A 14,554-nucleotide genomic window follows, 5' to 3' on the forward strand; every position below is an offset into this window, starting at 1 on the left:
GTATAGTTTTAAAATGACCTTTTCTATATTGCTGAGGTTTGTGAGGTGCTTTGCCCACTTTTCCCAGCACAGCCATGGCCACCAGGAGCCAGCATCTGTACGGAGGCTGCAGCGGGCCACATGCATACAGTGCAGAGAGAAGGCAGAGCGTACGGACACTGCAGACAGACAGCATCAAGCAAACAAGGGCAATATGACTGTACGAACACCGAAATCACTTTATGCAAGTAGTTTGGCACAGGGGGTGTTTCATTCAGACTGAGCAACTCCTGCCAAAACAGTTTTTTCCCTTGCACTCACTGATGGAGTAATAAATGTGAATAAATGTAAAACCCAGCAAACAATGGAAAGAACCAGCACTTGCACCAGCACTTCATTTTTCATTCGGTACATCTGACTCGCTGCCAAGGCTCTTTTTAATCACTTAGAAAAGAATTATTAAACAAACAAAATCTAACTGAGCAATGCCACCAGGTAACTAAGAGCAGACATCAGCCTCAGGGCTTGCTGCGACGGAATTACAGCGATTTCCTCGTCCCTCTGCGAAAGCACTGTAAGGAGTGCACTGGATGGCAACGTTTCCTTCCTTCACGTTCTCGGGCCCCAGCTGCTGGTTGCGGGACAGGCGTGAGACTCACAGCCGAGGGCTGCAAGGAAATAACCTCGAACAGCGCCCGCCTCATTCGGAGCAGTCAAAGCAAGAAACCAAGGACTTTTCATTCGTTCTAAAGAAAAGGGGAAAGCACGTGCCAGATTTACTGATAAAGCATTCAAGGAAAAGGCGGCCATCGCTTTAGCGGGTAAAGCCCACAGCCCATAGCAAACACAACGCGATCCAGCTCTTTGCCCCTCTGTGAGGCGAGGGGCTGCCGCTCCTAACGAGCCCCTGCGGGGAGAGGAGGGCGGAGCGGAGCAGGGGCAGCGGGGGGCAGGGGGGCATAGGCCGCAGAAGGGCAGGGCGGGACGCGAGCGGGAGCGGGACGGCAGGGGAAGCGGGAGCGGGGCTGAGCGCAGCCCGGCTGGGTGCCGCCCGGCTCGGCGCGCCCTACCGGCAGCCCGCAGGGAGCGCCGCCGCCCACGGTGAGCGTCCCCGCCCGGCTTGCCGCGCTCCCGGCCCCGGGGCACCCACCGCGCGGCCGCCCGCTCCCCAGGACAGGCTCCGGCCGAGCTCGGCGGCTGCGATCCTACCGGGCTCCTCGGCGGCTGTGGCGCGGTGTAAGCGGGAGGGAGGCGGCGGAGCCGGGCGGGTGCCGGGAGCGGCGCTCGGAGCCTCCGCCTGCACAGCGCGGAGCCGGGAGGAGCGGTCGCGGGAGGAGAGCTTCAGGCGGGTTGCATCACCGTCCGAGAACAGCGGCGGTGGGCAGAATGCAGGGCTCGCTCCAGCTGTTGTCTGTGTACGTCTGCATTTATTCGGTGGCACTTCCTCCTCCTCGGTGGACAAACCGAATCATGTAAATGTGAGGTTACGAAGGGAACTTTTTTGTTTTGACTCCCGTTATCTCACGCAGATGTCAGCGCACATCTCGTTTTCACGCCGACACGATGGTGCGGTCCGTTCCCTGCTGCACCCATCCCCGGCTGTTCTGCCCTACGCTCCGGCACCGGGTCGGGCGCAGCGTGTGCCGCCCTCGTTCCCAAACAGCACCGGTACACACAGCTCTGATGTGACACCTCCACATCACCTCCCCTCCTCCGTATGAGCGTCCTTCTGGGGAGCAATACGGGTTCCTGTGGAGGAAAAGAAAAGCCCTGGGGGCTTGTGGCTAGCAGCTGGCACCAGATGAACGGGGAAACGAAAGAGGGAATGGCTTTAAACTAGAAGAGGAGAGATGTAGGTTAGATGTTAGGAAGGAATTTTTGACCTAGGGAGCGGTGAGGCGCTGGCACTGCTGCCCAGAGAGCTGTGGGTGCCCCATCCCTGCAGGCACTCAGGGCCAGGTGGGATGGGGCCCTGGGCAGCCTGAGCTGGTGGGGGGCAGCCCTGCCCACGGCTGGGGGTGGCACTGGGTGGGCTTTGAGCTGCCCTCCAACCTGAGCCATTCTGTGATTCTATTCTATGAAATGATGGCTCCTAAGTTGTACCAGCTGTATGTCATTTCCAAAGTCATTTCCAAAATTGCAAACAAATAAAGTGACAATAGCCACTGCTAACACCTATGTGGCACAGCCGCACTGTGTGATGCTCCTCAGGAGGCGAGTGCTGGGGTGCTAAATGCAGTGCAGACACCATAACTATAGTGTAAGTGCTGTGTGCTGATAGGACAACTCATGATATAAAACCAGGAAAATAAACTTGGGAATGGATAAGCAGCAGCCTTCTGCAGTCTTGGAGAAATCATGGTTTGGTCTCAAAGTTGAGGCATTCTCCCTACTCCATGCCTGCTACTGCTCTTGGAGGTGGTGTGGAAATCCATATGCGTCTTTAGGGCTTACATCTGAAAATGAGGAATATAATTTTGAGGCTAAAGCAGCTTCTTTCAGTCTCTTCTCTAAAATAATAATCCTAAAACAAACAAACAAAAATGGATCACTTTACTAAAAACTGCAGATCTTGTTAGCTCCATCCACAGGGAGCAGTGTGCTTTGCTGGTGTCTGTTGATGAAAACTACAGGCATGTTAGAGAAATGCATAACTTTTTTCAAGCTGTTGGAAGGAACTTATGACATTGATTTAGAATAACACGTAAAAAGGGGAACTCATGTGTTACGGAATATTTCTCAGAAGGAAAAATTTTCTTTGCCCAGTCACTGTAGTACGCCAACAGAGTAAAGGCTCATGTTTCAGGCAGATAAGCACAGAAAAGCACATTTTTGGTGACACTGCTTTCAGATAGTGAGTGTGTGCAAATACATCCATTTACACTGAGTTATGCTGACAGGATTTAAATCAGGCAGCAATATTCCATCTTCCCCATGCAATTTCCTGATTTGTTACAAGGCGTTTGGAGCACATGGATTGTGTTTACCTTGAGCTGCAGTCCTACCATCCTCTAGGTACTATGTTTAGGCGGTTGTTTCCTGCAGTGGTATCTACAGATAGGTCAATAAAAACATAAGTGACTTCTTCCCTGCTTACTTGTTCCTCAGCATTGTCCCAGTAGCCATCAACTTCCTTTCAGAAGTTATAAACTACAATTGCTCTTTTCCGATGGAAACAGAAAGTTTCCGTTTTTTGTGAGAAATTTTTCTTCTGAGAAATTTTTCTTCTCATTCAAAATAACATTGCGTTTTTTTCTTCACTCTCAATTAATTTTTTTAGACCTGTGGAAACATTCGATGGCATTATTATACTCGGCCCCAAAGTTTGTGCAGCCCCATCTCTTTCAGCCTGCAGTGTGTGTAGGAAGCAATAGGTTATTATTATTACTGCTTATTCTTGTCGACCTTTGAGACCATAAACATCCCACTGGGTCCCAGAGTTCTTTCCTCTCCATCTTTACACACTTGTGTGTTTAAGGACCGAGGTCGAGCTGGTATCTGGCTCTGATGTCGGTTCCGAGCTTCCATTTCTCCTGACGCTTTGACATCTCCATTTTCAGAGGAACCGGAGCTGCTCGCGAAGGAACGGCTGAGATGCTCTTCTTTCCCATCCGAGCCCTTTCCATCAACTATCACATCCAGAATGTGGTAAAAGGCACTTCATTTATTTTAATGTAGGTGTACGCTCATGAAAACATGCCAGCATGTTAATTTAATTCACACTTAATTCGCGTATCGCTCTGACATCTATCCGGACGTGGTTCCTCATCACCTCGCTGTGCCGCGCCTGGCAGCCAGCTGAGCAGCGCCCCTGCTTTGAGGAAGCGTTCAGTTCTTCTCCCAGCAGTTTCATTTCTTGCCTCGAGCTCTGGCTTTCAGAGGACTTCCGGGCAGTACGTGTCTTTTTTTCTCTTAAAACCAGAAGCGAAAGATGCGAAAAATTCCCCCTCCGCGCTCCTGTATTCCGGCTCTGTCCCAACGGCCGCCCCGGGGCGCGCGCCCGCTGCCCGCGCGGCCGCCATTAGGGCCGCCAAGGGCGGGAAAACCGAGCGCCGCCTGAGGGAGCGGGCGGGAGCGGCCCTGCGGAGTGCCCATCTCTGCGGGTGTTTCCCGACCGCGCCACAGCCACGCACAGCAGCTGATGTTGTACTTTATTCCTGGCTATCTATCTGTTAATCAGATAACGATGACGAGCAGTGCGCAGAAACCTGATGAAAGCAGAAGTAAACGCAGGAAAGAGCTGGAGGTGAGCCGTGAGGAGGGGCCTCAGCAGCACCTACACTCCGTGTGAAGCAACTCCAGATCTTTTTGACACTCTTCAAGTAAATTCTGGTGCCGAGCTTGGTTCAAGCTATAGAACCTGTGTGCGTGTATATATATATATATATATATATATATATATATATATATATACTATATTTACAGTTTTCATGTGTTCTGTTGTCAGGCCGATGATACAGAAAGCCCTCAGCTGTCCTCTGCTGATACAGCAGATCCAGCGCTTTCGGATGGCCTGCAGTCCCTGTACAAACCTGAGCCCCTGGAAGAGCTGCTAAACGGTGATGTATTCACACACCCCGAGCTGAATGCTGTAATTGGATGCCAAGATAGACTTGTTCCACTGTTCGAATGAAGTCACTTTTTCTTTTAACAGAGATGAATAAAGAAATCAAGAACTTGTTGGCAAAGTATGCCCACATCTTAAGGCAAGTTACTGTGGTCTCATTTGCACAGCAGTTCATAGTCATAGAATCACACAATGGCTTGGGTTGGAAGGGACACCAAGGGTCATCAGATTCCAAGCCCCTGCCACAGGCAGGGCCACCAACCTCCAGATGTGGTACTACACCAGGCTGCCCAGAACCCTGCACAACCTGGTCCTGAACACCTTTGCGGATGGAGCATCCACAGCCTCTCTGGGCACCTTTTCTTGCTGTGATGGGTTACTCTGGCTGCAGTTAATTTTTTATTTTTTTTTTTTTTCTGTTACAATTATAAACAGTAGATTTTGAAATAAAAGCAATGTTCTTTGTTACAATAGAGTAACAACAGCATTTGGTCAGAAACTGAGTATTGATTGACTCCATTTTAAAGTAAAAAATAAAAGCAGCTCTAACTAGTGAGGAAATCACTAGCCTTAGTATTGAATTTCACTTTCGCTGATGTTTTTTCTTTTTTCCTTCCCAATTAAGTGAGAGAGCAGCAATGGATGCTTCTTACGTGCAAGAGCTTGATGGAATCTTGAAGGAAGCGAGAACAATAGAAAACCACTTAAAACAGAAAAAAGAGAGTCTGAAGCAGAGATTCGCTATGATTGCAAATACTCTGCAAAGCTAAATGAAGTCTGTTACGTTGCAGAAATGCTCATTGTTGTAATCAACTTCGATACATGAAGTTTATAAACAATGCTGGATGTGATGAATGCTTCATACGTATTTCTGTAAATATTTCTAGCAGTTCAGGAAACATTTGTCACCTTTAGCATCTTATTTTTTTTAATAAGTGTATGCACTATAAGGAGTAGTGGTAGTTCAAAAGACGCAAAATATTTATTTTGAATCCCACAATGACTTCAAGGGATTCTACAGATTAGAACAGCATTTCCTACTTGCCAATCCACTGTTTAGACTGTCCCTATGCTTCCATCCCAAGAAAATTAACTTTTGGTACCCAAATCATAGTAGAATGTACCTTGAATTTTACTTCTGTTGTTGTCTCCGAACATAATTGAACATGACTGAAAAGAGAAGCTTAGAAATAGGAAAGTTCTATTAAGAGTACTACTTTGGAAATGTATAACAAGAGCTTAAGTCTTAATGTAAATATGTATTTTGATATATCTCCAGCTTTTCAAATGAAATGAAGAATGTTTTCATATAAAAGTGCATTGTCAAAACTTTTCTGGTAGTGTCAATAAATAAAAGATGACGTTATTACTATCTAGAATTCCAGTGATCTTTTTTTATTTTATTATTATATATATATATACAAATCTAGTTTATTTAAGGGTGATTATGGAGTTTTTTCAACAATTTTTCTTTCCTGCCATTTGACTGTTAAAAAAAAAGATGAAACATAAAATATGCAAAATATTATTTGTACTATATGTGAAGGCAATGTAGTAAAGAAAATTGCAAGCTAGTCCTGCTGTTATAACATAATATACCTATCCCTTCCTTCCCCAGTACTGTGCACTTGAAATATTTTCAGACTTAGTCCTCCTTTCACCCCTTTACCTCTTAAAGGCCACAGCTGAATGTGCTACCTATCACACTGCTACTCTGAAACTTGACATCTGTGACGAGATTTTCCAAGGCACCTAAAGATGCAGTTGCGTCCTCAGTAGGATTTTCAAAGTGCCTACGCACGTAAGCGCCTTAGATGCTTAGGAATTTTGAAAGATCCTATAAGATGCCTATCTGCATCTTTAGTGTCTAAAGACTTAAAATCTCACCACAAGTATATATAATCTTTTACCAACTTCTGGTAATTTTTAAACCAATCATTCTGGTAATTCTATTCAAATAGAAGAATGTAGAAGAAAGGGGAGAAAGTTTTGGAAGCTGAATTTTCTAGAACATTGCACCGGATGTGTATGGAATCATTTAAGAAGTTGAATAAAAGCAGAATTTAAAACTGACTTCTAGGAAGTGTGTGAAAAGCTTCCTGCAGTTACTTGCATAAAGATCAAAGTAAAAATATGACTTTAATTACTGCTCAGTATCCATCTATTTTATCAAAGCCAAAAGAGGATTGCTGCATCACACACCCTTTTTAGCTCAGTTGGATTCAGATCATCCTTTGTTTGCGTGGCTCATAAACTGAGTTACAAAGCTCTTGCTCTCCTCTCAAGTTTCAATATGATGTGGAAAAGCTGCATTGCATTGCATAGTGTAAGTTTCTTACCTTAGAGGATCACCAGAACACAGATTCACAGTGATACTGTTGCAGTAGTCTGCTCCATTTAAAAACCCGAATGCCAATAAGAAATGGCAGAACTGCTCTCTTAGAAGGATGAAGCTGTGGATGAAGTCGCACTGGCACCTATCCCATCACTATCCGCTTTCCAGTTTTACTGAAGGAGGTTGAACTGAAAATTAATTGGCTTTAAAGCTGCCAAATCTGATCAGCAAAGCTCAGCTGGTAACTACATTTTCTTTAAGCTTCTCCCCATGTTGTTTAAGCTGCATTGCCTTAGCAAATTAGCAAGAAGGTCTAAGATGACAGATCAGTAACAGAATATAAATGGATTTTTCTAGAAATCGAGGAAGCATCTGAGGCAAAGTTCTGGCCCTCCTGAAGCTGCAGGGATTTTCGTCTGTGACTCTTGCATTTCTGAGCTTGCTGTGGGTGCCTTCAGAATCCAGAAATTGTAAGTGACAAAAAACTAACATTCAGCTGTTCTCACTGCTCTGCTCTTATCTAACAGCTGGAAATGGAGAATAGCAAATAATGCAGAGATAGCTGAGGTGTTCAGGGAAGAAGCGTCTTCACCCAGAAAGGTTACTCATGGCTTTTCTCTTTAAATGAAATTTCTGCTGTGCATAGATGCAGGGAAAAGGAAAAAAACAGAAGAAACGAGGTGGCGTGTATCATAGCTGTATTTGGGGCTCATGAAATTCAGGCTAGAGCATGTCAAAATTCACCTTTGATAATCTTAGAACCTCTAGGTTTTTCTTTGATCAATCTTCGAAAACTTGGTAACGAAGGCAGCGCCTACAAACAAGGATAAAGAATCGTAGGTTGATGAGTCTATATCTCAGCCTGTGGTGATTCTCAACTAAATTTCCTAACAACCACTTCAAAAGCATCTGGGAAAAAAAGCATTAGCAAAAAAAATTTTAGTCAGAGTTGCTAACTTAATATATATGTGACAACAGGGATGGAAGAGGGTGTTATAGCTTGGTGTAAGGTAACCGACACTTGTGCATTCTGTTATATATAAATAGGAGCCATCAGGAAATAGGGGCTGCAGGGGAGGTTAGAAGTTAATCAGAGGAATCATTCTCATATTTCCTGAAAGGTCAGCTTGGGTGGCGTTCTTTAGGGATCTGCCTCAAGCCTGGTTTGTTCTGTAATATCCTGAATGATTTAGGAGAATGACATTGGAGAATAGTTTTGTTTTTTTTTAAGCAAGCTACCACAGGGTCACAATTCCTATCAGCAATGTATGTTGAAAATTCACTGTAATCTCACTAAGATAAAGAATGGACCTAAAATAGAGATAAAATTCAAAACAGATGTGGGAAGCATTACACTTATCTAGGGGAATCAAGTGTTCCTTACAGAGCAGAGGAATGGCTGGAGCTGTTATGATGGCATTGGGTAAGAGAGAAAAAGAGAGGAGATGCTGTAACTAAAGAGTAGTGAGTAAGGCATAAAAGCATTGCTGTTCTTTGCTCTATATGAGCCGTGTCTTAGCTGGGGAATTGAAAGCAGGCTAGGCAGAGTCTGGAGTGGGAGAAGGGAGTAATTATGGACCAAAAAACTATGATCTGTTGGGTTGAAGTTCAATTTAGAGAATGCAGAAAACAAGGGATGATGTAATCAGTGATCACACTGATCCGCATCAGTGATTAAAAAAGGGCAGTAATCAGTGATAAAAAGGACAGTAATCAAATATTCACTGTGTCTCACAGAAATGGCAGGAAGAAATCAGCTTATTTTGCAACAGAAGATTTAGATGAGTAATAATCTGTCCCATTTTAAGGGCACGGTGGGATGGGTTACGCTGAGTGCTGTATGTGCTGCCCCGCCAGCCATCGAGGGTGGGGCGGCTCCTAAGAGCTACTGGGAAAAAATGAAGCTAACAAGGCCACAGCAGGGCATTCACACAACGGCAGCACTTTTTTCTTTCCTGAGGGAAAGGGATGGGTTCACCTTAACACGAAGCAGCAGGACGCAGCGCACCTCTGGTCTGGCCCTGCCTGTTTTGGTGTTCTCGTCTCTCAAGCAGTGCTCCTGAAGTCCTGAGATCTCTGAGGTGCAAAATTGCCATTTTTGACACAAAACAAAATACTTTGTCAAGTGGAAAAAGCCGAGGAAAACCGACAAAAGTTTTTACCTGGCTACCCGCACACGGGTGCGCTCCCTTTCCTCCCCGGCTCCAGCACGTTTCCCCGCGGCGATGGATGCTTTCACTGCTCGGTGCCTGCGGGATGCGGCCCGGCCGTGCGCGGCACAGCGGAGCTGCAGCGCATCCTCCAGCCCTGCCTGGCGTCCTGCCACGGCTCTTATTCTGAAGCGATGATGTCAGGCAGCTCGGTGCAACCCTCTGCGCCCCGCTGCGCGCTGCCGCCCCGGCCCCGCTCTCCTCCCGCACCACCTCCGATCCGATGCCTTCTTCCGAGCAGAGTATGTTTTCCAAAATCGTTTTGTCAGCCGTCAGCATCCTGAGTTCTAATTTGCGGCATTTGCTCTCCTCTTTGATGCAATTCGTTCCAGGTAAAACGCATAAACAAACAAATCCTTCCATCATCCTGGAAAGAGGTTTTCTCCGAGCTGCTGCCGGCAGCCGCTGCTGGCACACGGCGGCGGAGCGGTTCTGTTTATAGCGATCAGGAAGGAGGAACGAAGCAGTTCGAAATGTTTGAAAGCCAGAGGTTGTCTGTTATTTATTGAAAAGATGAGTGTGAGAGGCAAGCACGCTGCACAGCCTCTCTCGGATTATGGGCATATGCCGAAGGTTTAGCGCTGGGAGGCTGCTGCGAGGTGTGTGCGCAGCTCTGGAGAGCGGTTTTTTTCGGGCATTTTTACGGAGGCTTTGGTGTGAATGCAGCAAATGGGAGGAAATGGTGCCGTGGGATTTGGTATCACCACGGGACTCGGCAGCCTCTGCTGTCACTGCACAGTTTGAGTGGTCGCTTTTTTAGTCTAAGAGAGAGAAACCTGTCACTACAAAGTAGGAAAACATGGAAGATCATGACTTAGTTTACCAGAACCCCTGCTTTTTCTTTCTTTCTTTCTTTGTTGTTGCTGTTGTTGGTCTTTTCCCCTTAGAATTAAAGGATTGCTTTTGGGGGATATAAAGTTCTGAAAGGCCCTTGGACCTGCCTGACACCTGTCACACACGAAAGAACAGTCAGGGACAGAGTGGTGCAAAATAAATGACTAAGTACAGAGCCTAGCTTTGGGACTGCTGTATAAAACAACCTATGATACCATTTCAAGGTTTCATAGTGTACATTCCAGACGGAAATAAAGCCCTTATGATGTTGTTTTGCTTGTTAACAGATTGCAACAGCTATATCATTCAGTTACAACTGCTGTTCTCTTCCTTTGTTGTTCTTTGGAGCTGAACTGTGTAGGCATGTAAAGATTTGTGTTTATTGTTTTGATGATCTAATTAAAACAAGAAGACAAGAAGCTGGAAAATTTCTTTACTTCATTGTTTGCATCCTTTTGAAAATTTTGAATTTCCCTGACTTTTACTGAAGTTTTGTTAGTGAAGCTTGCTGATGATACAGTATTGTCTCAACTTAGCTAAAAAGTGAGAATGTTAAACTGTGGGAAAGAATGCTTTCCATTATTTTGTTCAAGCATTTGAGTGAAATAGTGAGAAACACAAGGAAAAAAAAAAAGGAAAAAAGTGAGAGTTAAATCTGTTCTTTCTGATACATTTTCCTAGCCCACACCTTATTCATGGCACCTTTCATGGCGTAGGTGTTCTCTAAGGATTGCATTGTGTAGATCAATATTTAAGAAAGAAGTTATACTTCCTTCATGTCATCAAAAAAAAAACAACCCAAAGTTTAGAATTTATGTATGCTTTGTCATGTCTTTATCCTCTCCTTTTCTCCATTACTTTCATTACTTTTCCCCAGTGTTTTCTGTCACTCTTTTTTTTTTTTTTTTTAATGTTCTTCTTGTCTTCACCATGTGTTAGCAAGGAAGTGGGTGGCTGAGTCCCTGGCAATGGGGAATCTCCTGGCTAGATGGAACGAGGAGCCAAGTGTGGGGACCTCCCAGCAGACACAAGGCAAGTGCAACAGCCTCAGTTCAGCAATCAGTGGGACAGAAGTTAACTGCCAGCCCTGGTTATCAACCCTGGTGATCCAACCCTGCTGAAGATGGGGGCAAAAGCTAGAGACTGAATGGGGGAAATCATAGCCACAGCCACTTTGGTTCAGTTTGGTATGGGAAGGAAGAAATGTTGGAGAAACCTATTTGTCTTGTCTTCCAATTCCAATTCGTAATTTATAGGGAAGATAACATAGCCATTGTTTTGTGTCAGATTCAGGCTGTCCTGCCCAAAGCACACAGATTACCTCCTCTGGATATAAGCAATCCGTGACAAGATTGGTGACAGGCAGAGAAATCATGGCATACTTGTATTTGAAGGAGACAGTGCATGATGAAACAATGCCAGGCTTTGGTGTTTATGTAGAAATAGTTTTGCAGTTTTTTTCACCATTAGAAGGTACATACTGTACTTGGCTTTGCCTCTGCTCTGGTATGCTAAAGTGTATTTGGGTCTTAAGCTTGTTTATAAAGTTTGGCAGCAGCATGGAAATTAGACGCCGGAAATAGTGTCTTTGAGTTGCCAGATTAAAATCTTGTTTAGATTTTCAGATATTATGCTCAAGCAAGCCTTTGACTTGTTGCTTATTCAAGTTCTTCCATCTTGATCTGTGGTTCGAACAACTGTATGTTGCTGCTTCCCGTTGCTAGCAGAGTCAGCATTTATTTTACGTACCTGTTGCTCAACATGAAAAGCCAGCCTGTCTTTTGTCTTTTGCAGAGATTTGTGTCTTGAGTGGCTAAATGTCAAACATGAAGAACATTGAATTTCCACATTTAGGTGTGAGCTTTGGTCCAATGATGAAATGCTTTCATTGTAATAGATCTTGAGCAGTGCCTTTGGCTGTGAAGTGTTTGTATTTCATCTGCTTCAGGCATTTCAGAGTAGGTGCAGATAAATGTCACAGGTTTTAGTGTTTTTTATTAAATCGGGGGGGTGGACTAAAGATTTCCTTGTAACAGGAAGGAAGTGCATGTTAGGCAGGTGTGGTTTTGTTTATCTGTGTTGTTTTTTTTTTTCCCCCTAAATACAGCTATGGTGGCTCAGAGTAGCAACAAAACAATTTCCTTTGGGCTCTTTGTGTTGTACTGTCCTGCAGCTTGATTTCTTTTTTTGAGTGAATGTGAGACTTTCCTGTGTCAGCAGGGAGAAATATGTATTACTGGATCATTCTGGTCTTACTTCCATGTTCTAATTATCCTGTGGTGTTTTCTGCTACTGATTGCGTCTTGCAGAATGTTAATTCATCACCCATGTTTGCAAAAGTTAAATGTTAATTCATCACCCACGCACAAAAACACAAGTTGCATTCAGCCTCTGCAAGCTCCTGTCTGATCACATCCATCCAGCACCCGCCTAAACCGTATACAAGCACAGCTTTGTAGGTGAGGGTCCCAAATGCCATTTCCCAGCCACATTGCTCCCAGTGGGCAGCAATAATGAGGTGGCTTACATAATGTGATTTCAAGATACTTTTTGTGTTGTGCTGAATATGAGGGAGGTCATTGCTTATTTCTGTTGTTTGTTTCTTGTCATGGGTCTTTTCAACTCGTCAGAGCAAACCTTTTTTTTTTTTTTCTTTTCAAAATTGTCCTAGAAAATGTCTGTTCTGACTCATCTGGGCATCATGATTTGATTACTCTTAGTACATTTTACTGTCGGGATCTTCATCTAACTTGAGTAGTACCCAGAAGGAAAGATGCTCCCTTGTCTTGCCATGCTTCTTGCTCTCTGTAGTCAGACAGCAAGGCAGTATCTGATGTGCTTTTTGTTGTGCGTAGCCTGATCTCAGATGATTTCTGCACTACATCTTGAAATCTTTCAGCAGTGGCTACGCAGGTTCAAGAAAGATGAATTCACAGAATCACAGAATTGTAGGGCTGGAAGGGACCTCTAGAGATCATCGATTCCAACCCCCCTGCCAAAGCAGGCTCCATAGACCAGGTTCCACAGGTACATGTCCAGGCTGGTCTTGAACTTCTCCAGAGAAGGAGACCCCACAACCTCTCTGGGCAGCCTGTTCCAGTGCTCCGTCACCCTTATTGTGAAGAAGATCTTGCACACAGCAAGACTAATAAGGCTGTACTTCTAGAAGGACCACTAAGATGATTATGTGAATAGCAAGGTTATCATAGGAGGAGGAAAACTTGGTTTGTTTATCTTAGTAAGTGATATGATTGCTCACTCTAAATACAACATCTGCCAACAAGACGGAGAACACAAGAGGGAGGAATGCTGATGTCATACAACAGTGCTAACAGAAGAAAAAGGAGGATAAACTGTCCCATTAATATAACTTCTCTCTGTGAATTCATAGCATTTTTCTTATCATCTGGGCAATTGTCTCCAAAGCTTCCAAGCCTTGAGGTAAGATAGAGCTCAAATATAACTTTCAGGGGCAGAAGATGGGAGGACATGATGCAGGAGATCTCTTTCAGTCCTGTTCAAACTCTCTTGTATATTTCTTTGTAGGAAATATAACTTCCTACATTTCCATAGGTAATTCTGCAGCCCTCCAGGAAGTTTTTTTCTGTAGTTCCATCCTTGGTTATGCCATCTTTGTTTTTGCATGCCTGTGAAAATATCTCCTTATGGATGTGTTGCTCTTGTGTTTTTGGTTTTTTTTACAATTTTACATCTTCACAAATTTCTTCTCAGCCTACTAAAGGTTTATTTCTGCAAATACTGGTGATGGTCATTAGACCTGCCAGCTATTGGTTGATATGGAAAGCTTCTTCTTCCTTGTGTCTAAGGAAATGCTAAGAGCACTAATGTTGGGATCAGATTGAGTGCTTCATATGGGATTTAATCAGAACTTAATTGAATTTTAAAAGGAAGAGGATGTTGGTGGTTTGAGGTTAATTGCTTTAGCCCAGCAGCCTGAATTCTTTGTCTAGCTGACTTATCATATTAGAGATCTCAAGGAGGATTTTGAGGATTGGCAGGCTGGAGAAGTACATGGAAGGGAGCTTGCAATTCAATTTCCTGCATGCCTAACACTCATTCTGTCTCAGGATGTTCTAAAGAAGTGAGCTCAGGGAAACGCTGTGTGCCAACACAGGTCTTTTGAGGATTTTCTCCTGCTCTGATATATCGCTTGTCCTCTGTAGACGTGAATATTTGATTTCAGAGGCTCACAGGTAAATTGTTCAGAAGCTTCACTTAATCACTTGGATTAAAGAAGGTAGAAGAAGCATCTGCAGTGGTGAAAGTGACTGCCACCACTAGAATAAACTACGACAACAAAATGTCACTACCAGACTACAGTCTGTTCAGCCTGAGGCCTTTTCTGTCCTAGAACAAGTTCAGGAATGGATTTCTGTGTGCCAAGCAATCCTTTATATCAGTGTTTCTCTTACATCTAAATCTTCATCTGTTCTTGCTTAGTTCAGGGCTATGGAGAAGATAGAGCAGTGCAGCAGAGAGCTCCTCTGACCTGTGGAAATGGAGCACAGCCCAGGTGAGGAGGTGGAAGCACTGGGAGGGAAAGCAACCACAGTGCACTTTCTAGGTAAATCCCCCTTTGTAGCTAAATGGATTGCTATAACAATCCTT

The 14,554-nt window shown here is 44.4% G+C and overlaps 2 protein-coding genes across 2 annotated transcripts in view; both read left to right on the plus strand.

Annotated features, from left to right (window-relative positions):
* Window positions 1–3,573: 3,573 nt before the first annotated feature.
* Window positions 3,574–5,316, plus strand: TEX12 (testis expressed 12; the record flags this gene model as incomplete). Its single annotated transcript, XM_079545682.1, has 5 exons — window positions 3,574–3,627; window positions 4,160–4,225; window positions 4,427–4,538; window positions 4,634–4,689; window positions 5,176–5,316. 5 exons carry the CDS (start codon window positions 3,574–3,576, stop codon window positions 5,314–5,316), a joined length of 429 nt encoding a protein of 142 aa, XP_079401808.1.
* Window positions 5,317–9,314: 3,998 nt separating this feature from the next.
* The window catches only part of BCO2 (beta-carotene oxygenase 2), a gene marked incomplete at both ends in the record, with an annotated part of 18,251 nt that continues 13,011 nt past the window's right edge, over window positions 9,315–14,554 (plus strand). Inside the window, 2 exons of the mRNA XM_079545813.1 lie at window positions 9,315–9,423; window positions 10,865–10,957. Coding sequence (XP_079401939.1) covers window positions 9,315–9,423; window positions 10,865–10,957 — 202 coding nt within the window. The remainder of the gene's footprint in view (window positions 9,424–10,864; window positions 10,958–14,554) is intronic.

The sequence above is a fragment of the Tetrao urogallus genome (assembly GCF_951394365.1).
Source record: "Tetrao urogallus genome assembly, chromosome: 22".
Classification (NCBI taxonomy): Eukaryota; Metazoa; Chordata; class Aves; order Galliformes; family Phasianidae; genus Tetrao; species Tetrao urogallus.